Source organism: Mytilus edulis, chromosome 8 (genome assembly GCF_963676685.1).
Source record: "Mytilus edulis chromosome 8, xbMytEdul2.2, whole genome shotgun sequence".
NCBI lineage: Eukaryota > Metazoa > Mollusca > Bivalvia > Mytilida > Mytilidae > Mytilus > Mytilus edulis.
Genome location: NC_092351.1, coordinates 8,535,083 through 8,561,991, shown reverse-complemented (window position 1 = coordinate 8,561,991; position 26,909 = coordinate 8,535,083). Strand labels below are relative to the sequence as shown.

General features: G+C 31.7%; 1 protein-coding gene across 2 annotated transcripts; it reads right to left on the bottom strand.

The window, feature by feature from the left end:
- Positions 1–2,327: 2,327 nt before the first annotated feature.
- Positions 2,328–26,508, bottom strand: LOC139484720 (heat shock 70 kDa protein 12A-like). Of its 2 annotated transcripts, none has more exons than XM_071268609.1 (11): positions 26,373–26,508; positions 24,312–24,418; positions 20,730–20,780; positions 16,985–17,063; positions 15,918–15,997; positions 12,221–12,287; positions 10,976–11,063; positions 9,348–9,636; positions 6,608–6,826; positions 5,038–5,194; positions 2,328–3,514 (listed from the first exon to the last, which is right to left on the bottom strand). In XM_071268609.1, exons 2-11 carry the CDS (start codon positions 24,414–24,416, stop codon positions 2,493–2,495), a joined length of 2,157 nt encoding a protein of 718 aa, XP_071124710.1. In that variant the 5' UTR covers positions 24,417–24,418; positions 26,373–26,508; the 3' UTR covers positions 2,328–2,492. The 2 variants fall into 2 exon arrangements, with proteins under 2 accessions (XP_071124710.1, XP_071124709.1); XM_071268608.1 differs by having other exon boundaries at positions 26,298–26,434.
- Between the last annotated feature and the right edge of the window lie 401 nt (positions 26,509–26,909).

Genomic DNA, 26,909 nt, shown 5'->3' with positions numbered 1-26,909 from the left:
TCCCCGTTTCGATCATTTCAGGGACTGAATTTTCGGCTCTCCCTTACACCATTTGCGAGTTAGGTCTTGAGAAACGATGAAACGTGGCAGCCATCTTGGTTGGTTGGCTTGGTCACCGAACACATTTTTTTAAACTACATACCCTAATAATGATTGTGGCTAAGTATGGTTAAATATGGCCCAGTAGTTTCAGAGGAGAAGATTTTTGTAAAAGATTATAATTTACGAAAAATTGGTAAAAAAAATGACTATAAAGGGCAAACACTCCGTAAGGGGTCGATTGACCATTTTGATCACGTTGAGTTATTTGTAGATCTTACTTTGCTGAACATAATTGCTGTTTACAGTTTATATCTATCTATAATAATATTCAATATAATAACAAAAAAAGGCAAAATTTCCTTAAAATTACCAAGTCAGGGGCCGCAACCCAACGACCGGTTGTCAGATTCATCTGAAAATTCCAGGGCAGATAGATCTTGACTTGATAAACAATTTAACCCCCATGTCAGATTTGCTCTTAATGCATTGGTTTCAGAGTAACAAGCCAAAATGTACTTTTTACCCTTATGTTCTATTTGTATCCACGGCGTACATTTTGATGGGTTGGCCGGGTCGTCGGACACATTTTTTTAAAAATATATACCCCAATGATGATTGTGGCCAAGTTTGGTTAAATTTGGCCCATTGTTGCAGAGGAGAAGATTTTTGTAAAATTTAACGACGACGGACGCAAATTGATTGGGAAAAACAATAAGAATAAAGAATGAAGGAATTTGACGATGTCATGATCAAGTTAAAGGGGCTATATTTTAGCTGTAACACATCTGTCATTATCGGTGACACAGATATAAAACCAAGGTTAAATAGTTTTTGAAATTAAAGACTTCAATTTTATATCGAATAGTCCTAAATACAATTGTTAACAACGGTCTGAGTATTGGAATTTTTAATCAATTGCATGAAATATTCACACATAATTTAAACTTACAACACTATTTGTTTTCTTTAATTCTGTGGCAACCTTACCATTTGTGGGTCCATAGTACAAATGAAATTAATCAACGTGTGGTTTCAGATGATACCAGAAAATAATTGGATGAGTTGACGGGTTATTAAATTGACAACCAAGTGGAATATAGATTACTCGAAATTATTTTTGTATACCAACATTTGTTCGATAATCATTAGAGAAACATATTCTTATATAGCAACTCGTTGATTATCGGATTTATCCAATCTCGATAATCATATTATCAGTTTTAAAGTCCGCAACTTAGCTCTTATTTTAAAATTATATAATGTAACTATCTCGTTAGGATATTTTCGATTATCCAGTGGTATCGATGTAATAAACTTTATTTATACTGTAATATATTCTAAGGAAACATTTTTAACCCATAGTTTACCTTACCGTAACTAGCCTTTTGCTGTATCGAGAAATTTTATCAAGTCTTTTAATTAATATACATGCACATGTTATTAATTCTCCTGAGTGAAGCCGGAGTGTGACAAATAATACAAACTTTAAAACTCTTTTAATACCAATATCTGTTGTGCTTTTATCAAGTCTTGATATCTAAGCAATGCGTTTTTGTACATATGTTGTTGGTGGAGTCAGTGTTAGTTGTTCCTGTTGTTATATTCCTATTTTTCTTAATGCCTGTTGTTTCATTAATGATCACATCTTAGATACAACAGTTTGAATTAATATTGATTTGTGTATTCCAGTAGAATACACGAGTATTCCTTTTGGTTAAAATCCAATTTAAAGAAGGTATTTTCTCCTGGCAACGCACCTCGAGATACTCTTTTTTTAGGTCCATGCTTTAATCTCAGTGTTTATACTTGAACCTTCTTTGTCAATTTATGAGATTTGAAAGTCGTTAAAATTATATCATCTAATAAGGACTTAGGTGTATAGTATGCCATAACATACCAATTACTGGGTTCTCATTTAACAACAAACATAACACATTCAAACACGTTATAATGATAAAATAATCTAAGAAACAATGGCTTGTTTTTTATTCTTTTATCTATATTTAAAGGATGATTTATTCAAATTTAAATCAACATTTTTTTATCAACCATCAGAATTGTTTTTCCCAATAGTAAAAGTCTAATTGCTTCAGGTTCACTGTGTGTCTTGGAAAGTAAAAAGCAATACATTGTACGAAAAGACGCACATACGATAAAAGTAGAAACACACGATATTGCCCACTTTTATACCTAAAAATGTGACAGTCACTGAGTCCGAATTCAATATTGACTGACTGGAAGTAAAGTGGATTGTATCATCACAACATAATAAAAAGTTAAACTTATTAAAACAATATACCTTATTAGCAATCTACATTAAGTAATGATAAAACGATTAAATTTGTTAAATTTTAACACAAAACGTGAAAAGTTATATAAAATTATGTATACTGATTTGCGTGATAGGAAGACACCAATTCTAAAACCGCAATAAGGTCCTTATTGTTATTCTAACTCGAGTTGTGATCAATTTCTTTCTCAAGAAACCTACATGTACCAACGAAGCATTGCCCTGTGTTTTTATCTGTTGCTACCACCTTGAATTCTGTTTCGTCATACGATATTGTCAGGATAAGTATACTTTCTTTTTTAAATTGTGGAAGTTTGACACGGATACTTCCAATTTTTGTGAAATGTTCATTATCAATGATTGTCTTTGGGTTATCATCTTTTGAAGTATACATTTCAAGATTGGCCCATCTTGATTTCGCTTTCAACACAATTTCGTATTGTGTAACTACTTCACCAACCGTGATCGTTTGTCCTTTTTTAATTAACGAGAAAAACATTTTTTCCTCATCTTCCACTATTGATATTCTATGACTAGACACTCCTGTTGAACTTAGACCTAGACCATAGTGATACTTTGCTACTCTTCCTACGATAGCTTCGACGCGATGACCTGTAATAACTGCACCTTTTAAAACTATCATGTCTGGGGTAAGTGGAATAATTATCCTAAATTTCTTCTCAAACTTCTCTCGAAAAGCACTTTGAATAACTTTGGATGATGAATATCCTCCCACCAACAGAATAGTTGACACGCTACAAGCTTCCTCTCTTTGAAGTAGCTTTTCAATGTGTTTAATCATGGAATCGACGGACGTAGAAAATATCTTTTGCATTAATGATGCAGATAACGTAATACTCTTCTTCTTTACCTGCACGTACTGCTTGTATGAATCAGGTACCTGAATGTTTTGCAAATGTTCTTTGGGTATTGATACTGAATAGTCAGAGTCGTTGTCCATACCTCGTTTTATTTGTTCAATTTGCCTCAATACTTCAAGGTAATCATCATAATCTTCATCCTGAAATTTTCTAATCACCTTCCATCCAATTACTTCTTTCAGGGTTTTCATTATCTGGTCATTGATGTAGTTTCCACCCCATGGACCCCCAGTGGCATTATAGATTTCTCTAAGTTGTCCGGTTGATAAAACTTCTGACATTGTAATGTCAATTGTCCCTCCTGAAAAAGGTTCAAAAACTTTGTCAGAATATTATAAGTCGCCTAAATCGTAAATAAGTGTTCAACTATTAATGCTATAATGCAATGTTTACCGCTTGTGCATGCATGATATCTGTTAAATATCAAAACCTGATTTACTTGTGTTTTTTTTAATTTACTCATATGGGATAACATATGTTTACCCAATCTTGTATTTATCGTTTTAAAATTGTGAAATTCGTGCTCCGTTCACATGACGGGAGATACCTTAAACAATTTAAGAAAACAATTAATTGTCTTTCATCTCTTGAAACAACTTGCATTCAACATTTGGGGAGGGAAAAAATCAATTGCATTGAATTTGAGAAAAAGTATCTGTTTAACGTATTTAGAAATTCCACACAGATGGACATGTTTCTCATTTATATTTTTTTACAGGAAAGACATAAACTCATCACTTTGTTTCTTTTTTCTATTCACATATATTTTCTGTTCTATTTTTCAAGCAAAACTTATTTACAAAGTGTGAACTCGAACTTTTACAAAGGGGTTGATGGACTTGATCGCAAATGTTAAAATAAGTAATTTATGTTTTCAAAAAGTTGAAGAATTGATAAATTTATTTTCGAATGCATAAAAGGTTTAACCTGTTAAAACAAAATTATGTGTCTGCCCGTTGAGATGAAATCGCATGTCCTATTTTAATTCCTTATTATGACAAATTATATTCCATTATATCTGTTGAATGTTTGCGCAGCTTTTAAAGACCACATTGTATAGGTAAATCTTGAAATTATTTATAGACATTTGTTTATGTTAAAGATTGATTTTTTGTTCTTTGTGTCTTTTTGTAATTATCTAGTAAGTCGATGTGACACTGTAATGACAAATTAAGGTGATTTATACCATGTGGATTATCAATTGTTTGATTTGTTTGTTAACATTATATTTGAAAATTATTCAATGGAAAACTAACCAGACCTCTTTGCAACTGAGGCAGGATTATGAACAAAACATTATCATTTTTAATTTCTTGGGAAGCTCTTTTGAATGTTAATTCTCATGTTTTACATCGAATGCATATTTTCCATTAATTTCCATTTATTTTTCAATAAAACGGTATTTGGTCACTTTTGAAAGTCATATTTACTTAATAATATAATGCACTGATTGTGCTTACAAATATATGTTGCTGAAAAAAAAAGTTTTTGCTGCACATGTTTTCTGTAATATTTTATAACAGATTGGATTAGCCTTGCATGTATGTTTCATTACTATGATGAAAAGAAAGAAAAAATCGTCGTATTTTACTTATAAATAAAGTAATTCATCACTTTATTTTAAGTCTTTTTTTCGTGTTAATTGTGTCCAAATTTAATTTCTAACCAAACTTAATTTAACAGTTTACCATGAACAACTCTTAGATTATGACATACGTCGATGACTCGAATACGATATTTGACAGGAAAATTGAGATTTTTATAATACATTTCAGTAATTTTTAATTTAATCACAACAACCAAATTAAAATGTATATGTCCTACCGCCTAAGTCAACCACCATAAATCGTGCATTTTCATCAAATGCTTTCAATTCCATTTCATCGCCATCTTTCTTTTTATCTATGGCAAGATATCTGCAAAACATCGCAGCACATTCTGGTTCTAAAGCCAATGTCAGGTTATCTTTTTCAATGCCTGCCTAGAATGAAATGATAAATTTCTTATTTTTTAATTAAATATGAAATGGCTTCTCACCTTTCCATAGAAAAACCGTTGGTTTTGTTTTGATTATTATAACATCTTTCCATTTAAATGTGTGATTCTTATTTTCTATTCCTCCGCCATTTTTTTCTTGAGAAAAGTATTTAAATAGCATATGATATCGCTTAAATATTTAAAATAGAATGTAGAACGGTTTAACCAAGCACCTGTCCTATTTGAAATATTTATCTCTCACATCACTGTTTTACGTGTTATTGCTGCTATTTCTCGACCGTTTATGAAACTATTAATATATTTGACCAATTTGCACTTCGGCACACAGTCTTAGGATGTCTACCATAAATTGACAGAAGCGATCCGTACACTCCAATTGAGAGTTACTCTTCTGTATTTGATATCAGTGAAATGTAACCACAAGATGTTTAAGGACTTACGGCCTTCTGATTGAAGGTCCTTTAGTCCACCAGAATTAAAAGGAGTTCAAGGTCAAAGGTCATGTTCTTATTTTGTCTTAATTTGGCTTGTCCTCCTAAACCCGATAGTTCGTTTTTAAATTTTCTGATCATTCTTGACATTAATGGGTTTTTTGTATTATTTCCTTATTTGATTTAATTTCTGATATTTTTAGTTGTGAAGATGTGTTTGATTTTACGTAATACTTTTATGATACATTTGTATTTCTTAATTTATCTAAACGGATTAAAGTAATTGTTTCACTTGTTTTTTAGACATGTTAAGGTATTTTATGGAAGTTATCAAATAAAATTTAGTGCACCATTTCCGAGGTGTCATTAGTATAACTGAGTTTCACATTCTTATTCTAATGAAAGTAGGTTATGATAGTTATGTGTTACTCTCGTAGACAATCATGTTAAAAGTCATATCTTGCAAACTATTGAAGCAAATGAAATTGTTGAATACTTTTGATTATTTTTACATATATTAATGTGGAAATATTTAAATCACGGAATGGTGGTCATCTTATTAAATGAAAGAGATAAAATAAACTTATTATATTAATGTTAAAGTTGTTAATAATACAATGATTACGATTCAGAGTATGATTTCAAGGTAAGCTACTTAAGAAAACATGATCATGAGAGTAGATCATGATGCTCTAAAGATAAATGTTTTTCTATATATTTTTAGATGGCCCATATGTTCATCCTTATTATTCTACATGTAATAGTATGTTCATCCTAGTTATTAATCTGAATTACATAATGTTTAATAGTTGCGGTCGAATGTCATAAAGGTGAAAACATTTTGAAATAAACTAGCAAGAACACTTTCTTCTTGGCGACATGAAATAATTATTTATGAATTGTTTCATTTATTACATTTATCAATTTAACATTCAATATTTTCCTTTGAAAATATTTCAAGTTACCTTTGCAGAAGCTTCAATCATAAATTGTCTGGCTTGCTCATTCCAGATTGCTGGAACAGTAACAACCCAATGGACATCGTCGTCTTCTAATCCATGTATAGATGCCTTCAATTTATCCAGTACCAGGTCTTTAATGAATTCTATACAGAATGCAAACACCAGCATAGCTTTCATTGGTTTACCTCCAACGTCATTTAAAACCATGTTTCTTCTCAGTTCCTTAGAATAACAATTAAAAAACAATGTTAACAATCATCTTCAAATAAAAGATCAAACAAAAGCTTCGCGATGATTTACATTCAATATCTCATAGTTGACAAAATTCCTGGTCTTGCCTTAAAAATCCTGATTCCCTTGAAAGAATGATGTTACTGACACAGAAACTGTCAAACAAAGAGTTCCAATTTGTAAAGTTGAAATTAGTCATTAGAAAATCATTGACGCCATCATGTTGTTTGATCGGATATATGTTACATTGATGACGACTAATATGTTCTTTTCAACATATGTTATCACCGGCTTTGTACTTAACAAGTTTGCAGGTATTTGAGGTGAGCAGAGTCTAATTATCCATCGAAAGCACCTGCGATCACCCAAGACTTTTTGTGGGATTCGTGTTGCTCAGTTTTTTAATTTTCTTTGTTGTGTCTTGTATACTGTGGTTTGTCTTTCGTCGTTTTCAATTTCTGGCATTGCGTTTTTAGCGTGTTTTCAACTTATGAGTGTCCCTTTCCCTTTGGTACAATTTGCCTCTCTATCAAGACAAGCAAGGAATTGGAATACCTAATTTAAACAGAAATCTAATAGAAATTGAATATAAATTGACAGTAATTTCTTTTTCAAAAACAATAAGAATGAAAAAAAAATATTTGGAATTAATAATAATGCTGTATGCTTTCTAGAAAAAGTAGAACACTTTGATATTCAAAGATAAATTTTAAAACTTAAATCTCTGATTCTTGAAATATATTTGCAGTAGAGTCACAAAGCCTTCTTGGATAAAACTAGAATCTCTCAACAGTCTATGTGCATATTAAACAAACGACACACATTATAGACAAGAATAGAACTTCTTATATTTTTTATGATGGTGACTTGTTTGTAGATCTTACTTTACTGCACATTCTTCCCGTTTATAATTATCTTGATCTATAATGACTTGGCCCAGTAGTTTAAGAGTAAAAGATGTGTAAAAATTTACAAAGATTCGAAAATTTTAAAAAATTTACTTTAAACGGCAATAACTCCGGTAGGAGTCATTTGACAATTTTGATTGTTTTGACTTATTTTTAGAGCTTACTGTTTACAATTTATCTCTTTCTATCATAATATTCTATATATTAACCAAAAACTGCTAAATTAGGGACAGCATCTCATCAAACGGTGATTTGATGCGTCTGAAAAATTCATTGCAGATAGATCTTGACCTGATGATTTTTTTTCTCTCTATGTTTTATATTTAGCTATGGTGGCTATCTTGGTTGATTAGCGGAGTTCATCGGATACATTTTTTAAACTAAATACCCAAAGAATGATATGGGCCGAGTTTGGGTTTATTTGACCCAGTAGTTTTAGAGGAGAATACTTTTGCAAAGGTTAACGGACAAAGACGGACGCCTAGTGAAGATAAAAGCTCACTTGGCCCGTTTTGGCAAGGTGAGCAAAAATATGAAAACAACACGTAATAAATTTCATGCGTCCAAAATGGCTTGTCCGGATTGACTTAAGAAAGGACAAAATACGAATCGTTGTTTATAACAAACAGGAAACATGATTGTTTCAGAGTTAAGGTTGAAACGTATCTCCATAGATAATAATTCGAAAACCCTAATGTAATTGAATTATATATGCATTTAATGTAGAAACAACATGATGCATTCGATTCAGCATGAGATCGTGTATGGGATGTAAGTTTGAGACACCTATTTTTGGTGTGCAAAAACAAGATATCGAATTTTGGTATTTACGATGATGCTGTTTATAGGGTCCAAAAACTTTAGATACGATTCGTGTAAACTGTTTGATTCTTTGAATAAACTTATTTTGAAATGTTTTCAATACAACACCGTTGTAAGAAAAAAAATTCGTTGATTTTGATACTTTCATGGAATAGGACTCTATATATTCCAATAATATTTACCTATATTTCAGATAATTTGTGACGTCTTATTTTCTAATTCAATGATACTTTATCTAAGCTCTAATCATTTAAATTGATTTTTATGGCCTACTATACAGTGTGGGTTTTGCTCATCAATGGAAGCTCTATGGTGACATATAATTGCTTACGTCCACGTTATATGAACCCGATCGCGTAGTTGTCCCATTGGCAATCATATTGTTTCTTTATATTATTAGTAGTATATATGACAAAGATTTAAGACATTTATCTACAAACATATTTTCGTGAATTTATGAATGATTGGATGACTTGTATGTGTCGTTTACATGTAAATGAAAGAAGAGAATTAGGTCTAATATCTTTTTTATTTTAAGTTCCAAATCTTTTTTTTAGCAGAAATTAAATTATCCTATAGATTCGATATTGATTTCAGACATTCTCATGTTACAATTGTTATTCTCATCTGATTTTGTCTAATGCTTAGTTCGTGTCTGTGTGTGTTACATTTTAATGTTGTGTCGTCATTCCCTCGGTTTTGGATGTGACCAAGATTTTTTTTTCTATCGATTTATGAGTTTCGAACATCAGTATACTACTGTTGCCTTTATTACAAAATACCTTGTTCTTGTATAGTTCCATTTTGAAGCGATTGAAGTAGTACCATTCGTTAGCTTCTTCCTTTCGCACAAGAGTTACGTAATGACTTTCTGCCGTCGCCCCAAATGAATGAAACTTGCCTTCGGGAGTTAACAGTAGTACTGTAGGAGTTTTGAACGAAGATACATTTTTATGATCCAGTTGAAATGTATTTATCTGTAGTGGATTTGTTTTAAAATTTTGAACTGTTGAAAATGCACATCCAGAATAAGTAGTTCCAAAATCAATCGCTCCAACAGCTAGAAATGGTCTAAATGGTATGAAAATAGAATACCATATGCAATAATAATAATCAATGCATTAATAATATTTATATCTATATCGTTAATTATAATTACCGTATAACGGGTTATTTTCGCAGGTGTACAGTTTCTTGCTTTTCATAAAATAGGTACACGAAATATTTTGGTGGTTATTTTTGGATTCAATATTTATCAAAGGTACCAGGATTATAATTTAGTACGCCAGACGCACGTTTCGCCTACATAATCAATGACGCTCATATCAAAACAGTTTTAAAAGCAAAAAAAACCAAGTACAAAGTTGAAGAGCATTGAGGATACAAAAATCCAAAACATTGTGCCAAATACGGCTGAGGTAATCTATGCCTGGGATAAGAACACTTTTATCACCTTTGGATGTATACATTTAAATTTACGGAATTTATTCTGGCGATTGTGTTCTATCTGCGAAAATAATCGAAAATTTACATCCCATGAAAATAACCCGCTATAAGGTATGATCCAATAGTTGTTATTAAACTATAATGTTTAATCTTCAAATGCTTATTCAATATGCAGGTGTTGCTTAAATGCACAAACATAATAAAGCAATATTTCCAAATGTAAATCCCGTTGTAGGATTTACACATTTATTTTAAACTGATTTTGCTATAATGAAAGGTTAATATAAATAATTCTTCACGAAAAACAAAACACTTCATCTGCCAAGAAGTCCAGGTTTATAGCTAAGCATGTGTTGTCCCGATTGAAGCCATGTAACGACCATTGAAAACTTTTTTGTGTATAAACAGGTTCGTAAAGAATTTTAAGACGCTGAAGTAATAAAGACGGGATAGCCACATTGTATCGAAAGCGTGTATCTAAATTATGATATGTAAAGAAAAAAAATAATGTTACTGCAGGTTTGCAGAATTTGTGTTTTATTTGTGTCTATATATTTATTGTTAACTGTACTTTGCACTTTAATTAGTTTTTCAACTTTTTTATTTGAGCGTTACTGATTGTTTTTGTAGAAAATAAAACTGAGAATGGAAATTGGGAATATTAGACGCGCGTCGGTCGTAAATAATTATTTCTAAATAAGGAAATGTCTGTATCAATTCAGGAAAATTACAGTTTTTTACCATTCGTTTGTTGTGTTCGAACTTTTCAGTTTCGGCTTTTCCTTCACTGTTGAGAGTCTAAGGTCTATTGACGAAAACGATTAGTCCATATAAAAGAATTGTATTATACGGGGTGCAATATACTACTTCGATCTTCACTGTTGAGATTTAAGGAGATAAAAAAATATGCAGGAGATGAACAAATATGCAGGAGATAAAAGTAGACAAAAAATCCTTTACTTACGTTGTGCGTGTCTGAAATAATGATGCGATATTTGTTTCTGCGACAGCAATAATACCATCGTCATCTTGTTGAGCCACGTCATCGATTTCTATATGAAGGTATAAAATATATAGCGCATGAACTTTATTATTGATTAACTTAAACCAAGAACGGGAATTTATGAATCATTCACTGATTCGGAACAATAAATACCTGTACATACATGAATATGCCTAGTTTTAAATCTTCATAAGACAAAGACATATATGTGAATAAATAAACTGAAGGTGGCTTGTTGAAGTGAATATGTTTTATAGATTGACACCTTAATAGCATGAAAAAGATATCTCCATGTTACAACAGGGAACAGCACTGTAATTTTTTTATCTACATTTTTGTTTTTTATAATGAAGTTCATTGTTTTGAAAATACGTGCAGTGTTTGACGATATGTACACGAAAAGGTGTTCCTCGTTCCGCAGAATAATAATAAGAATTTGTTTTGACCAAGAATATAACTACTACTTCTACAACTTTGATCACTATGGTGGACGTCTGTTTCCAGATGTAATCTCCAAATAAATAGTCAGCACTTTCAAAAAATTAGCTGTGTATAAAATGTAGGATTATTTGAAGCACCAAGGTTTGTCTACACCAGACATTGATTTCCTTAGTCTTATAACAGATACATTTTGAGGTTTTCAGTTTTTATAAGTTTAAATTTCGTGTTCGCTTTTGCGTTCTAAATGTTGTGATTCCAGCACCGCGTATGTGTCTGATCTAGACGAGACACTCGTTTGGCGTACCAAAAAATAACCTTTTTTTCATTGATGAGTTGATATACATTTGTTGCCACATCTGGGGAATGTTTCGTCTATTGTGGGATTATCTGCCTAGGACACATTCCTTATGTGTTCATAAAAATATCATTTATGTGATCAATTTCTGTCAATTAACTTATTTAGAAATGTTGAATTACTTGAAACACTAATGCTTGTATGGGTGCTCTTTACTTTATTTGACACAACTTTCCAGAACTTACGATTTTAATGACAATAGCTTTAAGACTGGTATCTTTGATGAGTAACATTTGCAACAACACCGAACCCTCCTCCTCCTCCTACTACAACTTTTACTATTGTTTCTACTTCATATAACAAAATGCATTTTACTTTTTACTGTTAATGGGTGTATTGCATTTATAATTATTTAAATCAATAATTAATGTATAAATCCTTTTTAATAAAAACATTGTTTTTTCTTATACCTTTGCGGTCGTTCTCTTGGTCCAAATCTGTTTCAATAAGCTGTCTTTCTCCGTTATCATAAAATCCCTGTACATAATAAAAATAAATATACACAAATAAAATCATTACCAAAGGTTCAAATATAACAATAAAGCTGTTTAAAAAAAAAGACAACTATTTTTCTTGATTAAAATCAAACTCAGTGCACTTCCTCAGTTTGTTCTGAACCGTGTTTGATCCGAAGAAAAGAAAAAAATGTCTAAAAAGTCTTTCAATAAAAAAAGACGTTTTGGCAAGTAATTGTCCTCGTGGGCATTTAAAGCTTGGTTGTAAGTATGTAAAGTGTTGTAGGATTAATTTTTGTAAAATATTTTCTAGAGAATTTCAGAAAAGGTAACAAAACTGCAGAGGGTTTTGCAGGGTGCCCGCCTCATCCCTTCTCTGAAAAGAAAACAGTTGATTTGATAGGGAATCATTGAAACATGACTTGTGCGTGGCCCCCTCTAAGGCAGTCAGCGGGCCCCTCTTATGAAAATTTCTGGATTCGTCACTGAAAAGTCATAGGTACTTGGAGACTGGACAATTATGTTAAGCCCTCCACCTTTTTTGAAAAGTCCGTTATCTTTTTGTTTTCTATCTAATTCCATGATTTCTGCGTTTCATGAACATACGTATATTATCAATAAAATATATTTGCTATTAACTATCATTTCCAAGTTGCTTCTTCACGGCGTTCACTGCTATATCATATACAGAGTCTCTATATATCATATAGAGTATAATCATAACGCGAAACTAATTGTCCTTTCTCCGTATACATGGTATAGTTGTGGAAATTATGATTAAAAGTTAAAAACCGGAAATCATGCTTTTATATATAAATTCATACCTGTTGAAAGAAAGAAAGTCGATGACCAAAAGTCGGCCCGATGACGGAAACAATATCCGGATGCCTTTTGGTGTCATACCACCAATTAAAAGTCCCTATCTGTTCAACCAAATTTTGCAATTTTCACAGCTTTCTAAATATTTTACCTTAAGTTTAACTTCATAGAAACTAGGTATATCCTGAATCGTACATGTGTCACCTTTCTGCATGCCAATTTTCAACATACATTCAAAATCATATTAGAAAGCAGAGAGCTTCCGAAAGGAGGTACCACTAAAAATAACCCCTGGTTTTCTGGAAATCTTAAATTAGTATACTATGGAGCGCATTAATCCTCAATTTTTAATGCAAACTCATAGACAGGTACATTTTGGCTCAAAATGGTCTTAATATATTTCTCTTTCAACAAAACTTTCATTTCTGCAAATTTGTTGGTTAGTTTAGGTGAACAATGACATCAAATGCACTATTTTTTGTCCGAGTAGGCCTACTTTCACATACGTTCTAAATTTGAGGGAGTAATTGGTGGTATGACACCTAAAGAGACAAAAAAGTTGATTAGAAATCTTTTATTTTGCTTTATTCTTAATCCTTAGTCAATTTGTAGTTAAAAACAGCCTATCTGATCATTATGCGACTTATATTAAAAATTTCACAGCTCAATTTAAACTGACTGTAATGTATGACTTTGATAGAAAATACTTGAAAATTTCATTTTGGGCTACAGGAACATAAACTTTCAATATCATGATCATTGTTTGCTGATTTTTTCTTGTTTGTTCTACTTCTTTAAAGACTTTCAACAATGTTTGCAATGAATTTAGTAAAAAATCCAAGGTATTGAAGTGTCAAAGAATATTGACCCCCCTTTTTTTCATCTGGTGTCAGTAAAGTACTACAAATTGATCAAAAGTGCAGTCATGGTCATTTAACTGTGTTTATTTACATCAGTTAATAAAATTTAAGATATAAAAATTTCATTTAGAATAATAAATGGTGCTTTTGTGAGTTTCTGCAGTGCTTACATTAGGCTATGCTATCTGCCAAGTACATAGTATGACGCAATGCTATAAGGGCTAAAAATCAAATAATTTCATTAAATCTGCATTACAAAATTTTGTTGGGGGTAGTAAACAACTTATGTTTCAATGTTTAACACCACAGAATAACTTTCTGTGCATTTATAACATTATTTAGGACATTTTTTATATAAAAGCATATTGTCAGGATGGGAAAAGCTAAAAATAGCACAAACTCAAGTTTAAGGCTCTAAATTTGCAATATGTGACATTTTGCCCCCAAAAAGATTGAAATGTGGCTACTATTATCTCAAATGATCAGTTAAGACAAAAAAAACAATTGTTTTCTGATTTTGATGTTTCACCGCATTTTGCTTAAAGGTGTCATACCACCAATTAAAAGTCCCTATCTGTTCAACCAAATTTTGCAATTTTCACAGCTTTCTAAATATTTTACCTTATGTTTAACTTCATAGAAAATTGATATATCCTGAATCGTACAGGTGTCACCTTTCTGCATGCCAATTTTCAACATACATTCAAAATCATATTAGAAAGCAGAGAGCTTCCGAAAGGAGGTACCACTAAAAATAACCCCTGGTTTTTTGGAAATCTTAAATTAGTATACTATGGAGCGCATTAATCCTCAATTTTTAATGCAAACTCATAGACAGGTACATTTTGGCTCAAAATGGTCTTAATATATTTTTCTTTCAACAAAACTTTCATTTCTGCAAATTTGTTGGTTAGTTTAGGTGAACAATGACATCAAATGCACTATTTTTTGTCCGAGTAGGCCTACTTTCACATACGTTCTAAATTTGAGGGAGTAATTGGTGGTATGACACCTTTTTTACGTTTTTCTCCCACAAAAAAAACTGAATAATCATAAAAATGGATGACAAATGCAACTATGCATGGTACCCATAGGACATAGAGGCATTATGATTAATTTATTGCGGGGGGAAGAGAGCGACACACAAAATGAGGTCTTCTCGTTTAATAGTATAGATTTTGTATAAATATAAGGAGATGTGCATGTGGCATTGTGCAGATACAAAATTTCAATGTAACACTTCTATGCGCCTGGTGATATTGTTTCTTTGTTGTAAGTGTTAAGAATTATTAACAATTTACATAATAGATTGATAGGAAACTACCTAGCCCATATACTCTCACCACAAATGTCCACTTCATACAGATATATTTGTAAATTGAGAAATACGCATTTTAAGTACATCACATAAGGTTTACAAGAAAGTTACCAGCGTAATACCATTTTAATAAATTGTGGCTGTCATCTTGTTATCCATTGTTTCATCGGTAATTTACAACTGTTACTAAACTATACTTGTGGGTCAAGGGATTAATAAATGGTCATAATATAACATTAAAAAAGTGTCATTATACTTATTTTACAAGGGTGTACCTTTTCCATTGCTCTAGAGTGATATGTTCATTTTAGGTCAAACGGTTAGAACAGTCTGAATACTAAGTAAATTCACAAAAATACCTAAATCAAAGGAAATTCAAAACTGAAAGTGCCTTATCAAATGACAAAATCAAATTTTCAACTTCAAAGAAAGTTGTTATAATGTTTTAGTAGTGGTGCCTTTTGTAAACAATTCCGTATAAGAAACATATCAAGTAATATTACATGAAACAATGGCAAAAGGCAAAATCACAAAAATACTGAACTCCGAGAAAAAATTTGCTTTTCGTAACACGTTTGCGGTAATTCTATTTACAAATGATGATAAGTTTATTGTTCTATTGATTCTCTAAGAAAATGACACTGTAATACAATACCTTGAACATTCTGTTGTACAATTTGACCCTGACATCATTGATTGCCTCAACCCATTTATTTCTCTTTTCACTTGAATCAGCTTAATATAGAAAAAATACAATTAATTAATCCTTTATAAAGACGATGTAATCGCGCAGTCTAAGAGACATGTATTGTCGAAATGCGCATCTGGTGCAAGGAAATTGGTACCGTTAATTTTATTAATCCTTATTACGGTTTCGTTTGCATTGTCGGATACAAACGCACCACAAATAAATATTATAAATGTAATGTAGTGATACATGAAGTCACATATATCGAGTATTTTTAGACTAGCTACAAACTTTTTAGAATATAATAGGTTTATCCAATGTGTTGAATTAGAAAAAGGGTGAACGATAGGAGGAAAAAAAACGAAATAACAGAATAAAGAAGTGCAACAAAAAAGCAAACAACAACGCAACATTCATAGAAACGAATTATTAGATAACAACTACCACATTTCTGACTTTGTAAAATACAGGATCTAATTTTCGAGACGTCGAGAAAATGCACTGTCGCGAATTGTCATTCAATTGTTATATTGGGAGGGTAAAACATAATAGTATTGCTAGTAACATATATAGACACCAACCACATAGAGAAAATTTTAAAACCAGTTGCATTTATTAGACTGTTGTTTGTCTTTTGGTCGTTTTTCGCCATAGCGTTGTCTTCAACAGAGAATTACAAAATCCTTTATGAATTATTGAACTGTTAAAATTAAAATATGTATGTATAATAATTAATAGTGTGTTACCAAAACAAATCAGTACTCAACGAATGCGTACATTTTGTGATTCCGATTAGTTTTGTTATGGTACATATTGTATACTTGAACATAACTGTAAAAAACTGAACTATTTGTACCATACAAAACACTCTTGGGTAAGAAAATTAGCGAAATGTATTGAAGTGAATTCATAGAGTAAGGTTACCTACAATATGACGCTGTGTGTGGAATTCAATGTCATTAAATATTTGATTCCATTTCTTATTTTTTGTTATCTGTTATTGTTTGGGAACAAATATGTAAAAAAAAACATACCTCTTAGACGGAAAACATTATTACTGGCTGATGTAACTGTGAAAGAAACTTTATCCTTCTTGATCATTGTATCTGAAAGCTTAAAATACATTTTCACGAATTATTGATAAACATTTGAAATGAAATCTACCATGAATAAAATATGTGTTTACTTCCAGAAAACCATGCTATTACTTGACGTATTTCAAGTGCATTGGTGGTCTATATACACCTACGATAGAGTTGTGAACTGTGGGGTTTTTTAACGAAATTTTGCGTCTGCACTTTTGTTTGCAATTTTAATATGTAATAAATAATGTAACTTTATGTAATACATTAATGATAAAAGTGGACGATTCTTTATACATATATTCAAAATGCTGTTTGTTTTTTTTTATGCCTGGATAGACATGCATTATATAAAAACGTGCGGAATTAGAAAAACATTTGGAATTGTAATTGTTTCATAAGAATGCTCTGAAGTAAAACATTTGTTTTTTTAAAAATTATTTATTCTTAAATGTTCTCGATTTAAAAAAAAAAAGCATTTTACTTATACTTGTCATTTAAAATAAAAGGTTTAAGCTCTAGTTTTTGAAGCTTATGATTAAAATCAATGGAACAATTGCTCTTCATATTTTCCAAAAATGTCTTATTTAGACGTCGCGAAAAATCAAATTCTAAAAACGTTCATCGGAAGGTACCAAGAACTTGTTGATAAATATTCCGTATCAACTTCACAAATAATATAGACGATGGTCTTGAAGTATAGATTTTGCATACTGACGTTATTTATCATCTTAATAACGTGTTATAGTATTCTTTTATTTGTCTTTATAAATATTACTTTTACTGTTAAGTCTGTTTTTGAGATATCCATTTGACGTGACTCTGTGCTTATGTATCCGATCATACTTTGAACGACAAAATTATTTTATTCATTAATATTACTTCTATTTATGTATCTTATCAGACTTCGAATGACAAAATTATTTTATTTATTAATACTACTTTTACTGTTAAGCCTTTTTTTACATACACATATACATTTGACGTGACTCTGTACGTATGTTTCCCGTAATACTTTAAACCACACTATTATTTTATTTATTATTATTACTTTTACTGATAAGTCTGTTTTGTGTTATATATTTTACGTGACTCAGTATTTATGTATCACGTCATACTTTGAATGAAAAAAATATTTGATGTCTACCTGTTTGAATTTCAAACGCGCAATTTTACACCAGAACTTAAAACCTTCCATCCTTTATGGGTGGATTTTACATATACACTTGGAAAAAAGTATTGCAACACCTTGATTTTTTTTTTGGATGAAATATAATAAAATATTTGTAAAATATTATTGAAACATAGTTTATGATAACATTGGCATTGAAACAAACAAACAATGTTTGAAAAAAAATGATTTATATAATCACAATTTTAATAACAAAATGAGGTGTTTTTTGTACAAAAAAATGCACATTACAACTTTTTCTGTAGTCGAACTTTACAATGTCAGACATTTCAAAATTAATCTTCAGATGACTGTTCACATCATGGTTGATCGTTATACGCCAAAGAATTAGTACTTTGTGCGCAGCCTCCATTCAAACGGATAACCGCATCTAAACGTCTCCTGATTCTTGCCAAAAATCGACTTATTTGTTGCTAAGGTAGCAGCAACCATTTCTGATAAAGGGCATTGTTTATTTCATGATGTGTTTGAACTGGGGTGTCCTTTCGCGCACGTTCCGCCCAATAGTGTCCCATATATGCTCGATATGGTTCAAATCCGGGCTACGATCCGTCCAAGGAAGATGAACCGAATTCCATTGGAACAATGGATCTTCCTCCACGATGCTAATTTTCAACTTTAGCGAGCTCTGCACTACATTGGACACGGAAAACTGTGTGTCTGTTCGTAAGCAAATGTCTCCGAAATGGTCTTATCGCACGATAACCAGTAGCGATGAGTCGATCTCGAACATTTCTTGTTAAAAGGCTCCTGTATGCCCACCACTCTTTTTAGAAATGTATTGTATGCAATGGGTTTCCTTCTGACCAACCTTCATTATGCTTGATTTTCCCTAGCAAATGGTATAGGGGGTCTTCTTTATCTCGGAAGGTCTTTAAAATTGTTTATTGCGTGATTTTTATTCTCAAAACGACTTATAGTGGAATGGTGATGACCAAAAATACGTGCAGTTGTTTCAGCGACATCCCTGCTTCTCTCATGCTGATAATCTGCCATCTTGCTGCAGTTTAGAGTTGTCGAGGACCCATTACAAGGTGTCAATCACATTACTTAAAAAACTTGGTTATTTAAAGTGTTGAAAACAATGAGGATGAAAACATCTGTTTTGCTGTTTACGGGTACAGTAGCTGCATGTGCAGATAAAAACTTATCGAGTCGATATTTATTGATTAAACTCAGGTGATACTTAAATAATGTTTAAATAGTTCTATTTTACCAACTTATATCACAAAAAAATTAAAAAGTGTTTTTTTAATTTCAATTTCAATTTGGTGTTGCAATACTTTTTTCCATGTGTATAGATAAATAAAATCGTATCACATAAGCAAAATAAGGATGTTAAATTTGATGTATGCCTTTTGGGGCTTCTTCGTTACATTTGTTGTTTTTATAGTGATTAAGACAATAACACAATGTTGACTGCTGTTCCCCTATTTTTGACATTTTTACCTATTGTGTCTGTTTGTTTTGTTCACTCATCGTTGGCAATATAATGGAATTTGATGCGACTGTCATACAAGTGAGAGGTTAAGTTAGCTATAAAACCAGGTTCAATCCACCATTTTCTACATCAGAAAATGTCTGTACCAAGTCAGGAATATGACAGTTTATATCCATTCGTTTGATGTGTTTGAACTTTTGATTTTTTTTTTAATTTGGACTTTCCTTTTTGAATTTTTCTCGGATTTCAGAATTTTCGTGTTTTTACTTTTTTGCATTGTAGACAGACTTTACCAATAGATTCAGAAAAAAATAGTCCATTTCTGATTATTGATTTAGATAAAATATGTAAACAATAAATGTGTATCCGCAAATAAATAGTGTAACAGAAACAGTTGGGTTTTTTTTATTAGACGGAGTTCAAAAACGTGTCATATATATTCAATTATTGAATTATGAAAAGTAAATATAAAATAGAAATATGAAAATGAGTTAGTATAACTATAACGACTACATCTGAAACATTTACATAGGCATGTCGGTATCCTTTAACGTTCAAATATTTTTTTATTATCTTTTTATTCTCGAACACATGATGCGTGATGGCGTTTGGTAATTTGTAATTAGTACTTCCACCGATTTGATATGCTTTCTTTAAGAAAGGAGGAAGGTTTTTTTTAAGATTTTCATTTAAGAGTTTACAGTTTGCATAAAAAAATCTAAACGTTACAGTAACATACGCAAAAAATTGTTTTACACCTAAAATACTTGTATCGTTTTTAAATGCAAATTACTTGAATCTTCATTTTCAGAATCCTTTTCTGTTTATGTTTTTAATGTCAAACACTTACTTAAAAGATCTTCGTGTCATGTGTGTAATGTACGAGTCATCAAAATATCTATTTTCCTTCTCATCAAGTCCTATTATGAGTCTATGACCTTTTGTTGCACTTAATGACAGATGCATGCACTGTTTTTCGTTTATTTATTTTTTCTCGATTATGTTATATCTTACAATACATAAAATGAAAACATGTTTATGAAATATAAACTATTACTACGTACCAATAAAAGCATTTTCCCTTTTGGTTTCTGTGCTTCATCTTTGGGTTTCTCCTATTACAATAGAAATAACAAGAAGTCCGAATATTTAAAAAAAAACAAAAAAAAATCATCTCATAAAGGATAACATGCTTATAACTTTGTACGTATAGCATGTATAGATGATATCAATTACATAAATTAAACACTTGTCTTACACTTTCGGGTAAATTGTAAACTTTGATGCGCAAATTCAATTTTGCAAGATGTTTAAAAGTAGTACAGTACGAATAATGATTTTAACCGCCATCATATAACTAGTCGATCATCATCATTGATATATTTGAGTGATAATAATATGTTGTGTTTTAATTGAAAACTCAGAGATTGATTGAAACAACGTGATGTATAACGTATTAAAATCCAATATTCAAGATTCTTAGCAGGATAACCACTACCATATCACCCTAGATTGAAATTCTTTGTTTTATATGCTTTCCTTTTTTTATAACATTTTGGCGGGAATGCCTAATCTTCAATAAAACTTTTAAAACGGAAAAGACCTTATTTCAAAATCCATGTAGAAAACATCCAGTGCCTATGCAGTGATTCGAACTCAAGACCTTTGGCCTATAAACCTAAGACTGAAAAACGAACTCATTATTAAATTACTTTACTCGTAAGGGTATATACTATATAATGATATATAAAGTATATTATAAGGATTGTGTGTGGATCTAAACTAGATCTTATCAAGCGTAAAAGTTTCTTTAGCTAATCTAGAACAGCTGGGATGTAAAATAGTTATCCCGTTCGGACTTTGTCTCTCAGTCTAAGATCACCCTCATGCCTCCGCCCATCAGAAGGATCTTACTCTCGCATACTCACGAGTACTTATCGAACGACATAAATTACACTGAAGAGACGTGTATTGTCAAAATGCGCATCTTGTGCAGGAAAATTGGTACCGTTAATGTTATTACACGTATTAACAGCTTTTTTAATGCATATTGTGTACTTTATATATTTTCGGTTTCACTCTCGACATTCATATATAAGATATGTATTATCATTTGATACCACACGCATTTAAATATTAAGAATGAACACAATTGCAGCCACTTCCATTTTAGACAAAAAAACGTGTTGAATTAGCATAAATGTTTAAATTGTGAAGATATCAGTATTTTCGCATGAAATAAGGATGCTAGTACTCGATGCATGTTCATTGTACTATTAAAAACAGCCCATATTTATGTAATAAAAGCATTTTACTTTCAATCAATAACTTGATATCAACAATTTAACAATAATGTAAACACGCTATATTTGGGACCAATAAAAAAGGTCTTACCGGGACGACTCCTTTCAAGGCCAAAAATGGATTTGCTTTTAAGACGCGTGTGTTCAAATAGGATAATGTGTCTGGTGTCATATCTGAGGGGGCTAATCTATTCCAGATAATTGTTTAAAAAAACCTTTGTACATAGCGTTATAACATTTCTATTCTGAGATATGTTTCAAAGGCAAAATAGAGTACGAAGTTGAAGAGAATTGAGGACCTAAAATTCCTAAAAGTTTTGCCAAATACAGCTAAGGTAATCTATTCCTGAGGTAGGGATGCCTTAGCTTTTCAAAAATTCTAAGTTTTGTTAGCAGTTAACTTAAAATTATGAACATATCAATGATAACTCTCAAGTCAACACAGAAGTTCAGTCTACTGGGCCGGTAATATACCCTCGGGGAAATAAATCTCCACCAGCAGTGGCATCGTGCAAATAAACTCATCATATATACCAAGATTAAAATTTTATATTCACGCCAGGCGCGCATTTCGTCTACAAAAGACTCATCTGTGACGCTCGAATCAAAAAAAATTTTAAAAGGCCAAATAGAGTTCGAAGTTTAAGAGAATTGAGGACCAAAAATTCCTAAAAGTGTTGCCAAATACAGCTAAGGTAATCTATTCCTGAGGAAGAAAAGCCTTAGTTTTTCAAAAATTCAAAGTTTTGTTAACAGTTAACTTAAAATTATGATCATATCAATGATAACTCAAGTCAACACAGAAGTGCGCTGACTTCTGGGCTGGTTATACCCTCCCTCGGGGAAATAAATATCCAGCAGCAGTGGCATCGACCCAGTGGTTGCGAATAAACTCATCGTAGATACCAGGATTAAAATTTTATATTTACACCAGATGTTTACAAAAACAGTTAAGGTAAAAGGTAAAATCACAAAAATACTGAACTTAGAGGAAAATTAATTCGGAAAGTCCATAATCACATGGCAAAATCAAATAACAAAACGCATCAAAAACGAATGGACAAGAATTATTATATTCCTGACTTGGTACAGGCATTTTCAAATGTAGAAAATGGTGGATTAAACCTGGCCCCACAGCGCAAACCCTCTCACTCTAATGACAGCCCCATCAAAATTCGTTACATTTATATTGATGCGTTAACTAAACAGACACAATTGATAAAACAGTCAAAATATGGGTACATCAGTCATCATCGTATAACAATTTTAAAAGGAACAATTTAGCAGAACACAAAAACATCTACTATCTACAAACACTTTCATTGATTTGAGTCTAACGTCAGAAAATTTTATACGTCACATAGATTTGTCGTTCAATGTGCATACAAAACGTTTTTGGTATTTAGCTGTATTTTGCCTCCGAATGACCTTATATCACCTCCGAATAACCTTTTGACGTCACGCAACAATCACTTTTTAGTTGTGACGTCAAATGTTTTTGAATTATGAAACAAAGTTTACGGGAACTTTTGTGATGTTATGTAATGGCGGACAAATTTGCATACAAGTGTAAATACGTCTATACAAACACATTGACGAGATGTATAAGTACCGAGCCACGTCAAACGGATATCACATAAAACCATTCAACAGTAAAAGTAATATTAGTAATAGAACAAAGACAAATGTAAGAACTATAAAACACGTTGTTAATTAAGATGATAAACAACATCAGTACGCAGAATCTATACATCAAGACCATCGTGTATTATTTGAGAAGTTGACACGGAATATTTATCAACAAGGTCTTGGTACCTTCCGATGAACTTTTTTAGAAAAAGGACGAGACGTTCTTTGACATACCCCTGGTTCATCAACTTTCTACTCAGACACTGATGACGTTTCACAAAGTCTGAGTAGGAGTTGCAAGCTCTTGAATATCGAATAAGTTGGGAAATATATATCCCATATTCAGGTGAAGTTGGTATATTGCTACTAAGGTGGAAGAAATTTAGAATTTCAAAATTAAAATCGTCTCGTTTGTCATAGATTCTGGTACTGAGATGACTGTGTAAGTCAAATTCGAGATATAAGTTTAAAAATGAGGCGTAGGAATCTATTCCTGAGGTTGAATAACCCATTACACAGAAAATCAAACTACTAATTATAAAAAGAATTTCAGAGTAAATAAAACCAAAGACATTTTGTGATAAAAAAAAGAAATCTTAAATTTCAGAATACAGACGTTGACCTATCACAATTGCATAGAACTGAAAAGCCCAGTCATAGTCATATGATAGGGGACAATATCAGGATCTTAATAATAAAATCAATCATACATACGCTAAAGTAATTAAGATATCCATCATCCGCTAAAACAAACCACTGGGGTTTATAACCTTTCAGTAATGACAACCTTTTTTGCAGAAACCCGTCTTTCACCATCATACCTGTAAATAAATCATTCCATATCATTTAGAATTCTGACGATGTTGAATTTTTATTGCAGATTTTCGTAGATTTTTTAAAGTAATTCGCAATTATATCGGACATAAGTTACCCCTTTTAACTATGACCTTTGTAATTTCCGTATTGAAAAATAAAGGCAGTTCCACATTCTCTTATCGGACCATCCCCCAAGGGTGACTGGGGAATAGAAATATGGTCGCTTGGTCTTCTCCCGACCGGCAGTAAAACGCTTGACGAAGTGGGGCGTCCGTTTGGCTGTGCGGGATGTATTAAGTTCGCGGTCACGTCCGGTCAGAAGGGGGACGTTAAATCCGATGTATCGTGTAAAGAGAGTCCAACACTCTTTGCACGTTAGGAACCCTAACAACAACTCTTTGAGGGCCCGTAGGTGGCCTGTTGTAAGGCAAAATTTCTGTCCCTATCCAATATACCCTCATTTTCCAGTGGCAGTCGAAATTTCTCCGACCATCATCCCTTATTGCCTCTATTATGACAAGACCTACCTATTGTATCTATTGTGAACTTGTTCTCGTCCTGAATATGCATGAAATATTTGCCAGTGGACGTTAAGCAACCAAAAATCAATCAATCTTATCGGCCTATAGCAAAATTTATCATAAAGTTTCATGCAGACTATGAATGACAGGTCCATAATTTGAATTACTAAAAGGATAATTTTTGAAAGATGTACTGGGTGCTTCCCAGTGGCAATTGAAGAAGAAATAACTTGACACGACTTTGAATATTTTCTTTATAGTCCATTTTAACATTAAAACAAAATTAAAATTGACAAAAGACCAGTGTTTTTTTTTCAAAGATTGGAATAGAAATGGTTATTGGTACCTAAATGTTGAAAGATACTTGTATATGTGACGAAATTATTTGGTGACAATTGCGCAGATACTCAAATGAAAGACATAATCATTACGTTTAAATTCGTTTAATACCTTAGTTTTTAGATTTTTCAGTTGTACAAAATTCTTCCGTAAGTTTCAAAACTACACCAAGTGATTTATTGAATCGAATTTAAAAAAAAAATTGCATTTATAAATTATTCCAACCAATATTCATTTTTGTAATTGCATGATGGTCTGTGTGTTACTACTAATTCCTTGTCGACATTTTGTTAAACTTGAGGTTCTTTTGGCTGATCAACTCTGAGCAATTCGTATCTGGTGCAGTAAAATTGGTACTGTTTTCAATATAAATAAAGGCAACAGTAGTATACCGCTGTTCAAAACTCATAAATCCATGGACAAAAAACAAAATCGGGGTAACAAACCAAAACCGAGCGAAACGCATTAAATATAAGAGGAGAACAACGACACAACACCGAAACGCAACACACACACAGAAACAGACCAATCATCAGACAAAACACCACGAGAATAACAAATGTAACATGAAAACCAAATACATGAATTTGGGATAGACAAGTACCGTGCCACGTCTTATCTCAATATCTCAAAAATAAGAGAAAACACAAACGACTCAACGTTAAAATGCAACACAAAGAGAAACGAACAATATTATAACAATGACCATATATAAACATTATTGTGTCTGTTCATGGGTTAGTCAATTTGTATCGGCAAGTTCGAAACTATTTAAACAATATTTAAAGTGCGTTATATTGATCAGATGTAGTACCTTCAGTAGTCTTTCGTTAGTATTTCAAGTAAGAAAAAATGTGTAGTTATTTCCCCAAAATTTGTATATACAGTTATATTTATGTAAAACTATGGTTCTTTGCAGAGTCTGTATATGTCTTTTATCATTATCTGTATAACAATTATTCTATATACATTAATTTATAACTGTACTTAGAATTATTATTGTTCTTTGAATAAGACGTCTTACCCGAGGTGATTATCAAAAGCAGGTCCTTGTTTCATCAATAACAATACAAATACTGTACAAAGTGGCAACACCTACCTTAAGTGATGGCTTACATCAAATATGTTAATGCCTTCCAATCAAATTGCAGAAGGATTTTCAGAAAATATAAGACTGCGGGAGTGCTTTTCTAAAAATTCAAAAACAACAACATTAATAATGCCTATCTTGCAAATACTTTAATTTCGAAATATTCATAAAACTACATGCTCCATTAATCTTCGGGTTATCTTGGGTTGTAACTGAACGACATCTTTTGAATTAAGGGATTAATTTACGCATATGTATATACCTATATCCCTACATCAAGATTTGTCTTTCAGAACTTGATTTATTTGCTCCATTTAAAAGATAAAATATAAGAAAAATTCATCAGTGCACAATTTAACGTTAAAATAATTAGTGTGAAGTTAATACAATATATCGCTACATAAATGAACATTATACGACCAAAATAAATAGTAGAAAACTTATCATAATACTTATGAGCAAGCACAATTTAGATAAGTAGGATATTTAAGAAAGCAAAAGTATGAAATCTAAGATATGCACACTATATTGGAAACAGTACTATGA

Bases quoted from the DNA above. Each gene is read 5' to 3' on its own strand.
- LOC139484720 (XM_071268609.1), bottom strand. From the start codon at position 24,416: ATGATGGTGAAAGACGGGTTTCTGCAAAAAAGGTTGTCATTACTGAAA. The intron at 20,781-24,311 runs GTATGTATGATT...CTATTGTAATAG, and splicing joins GATATCTTAATTACTTTAGC to GAGAAACCCAAAGATGAAGC. The intron at 15,998-16,984 runs GTATGTTTTTTT...TTCTATATTAAG, and splicing joins TAATGTTTTCCGTCTAAGAG to CTGATTCAAGTGAAAAGAGA.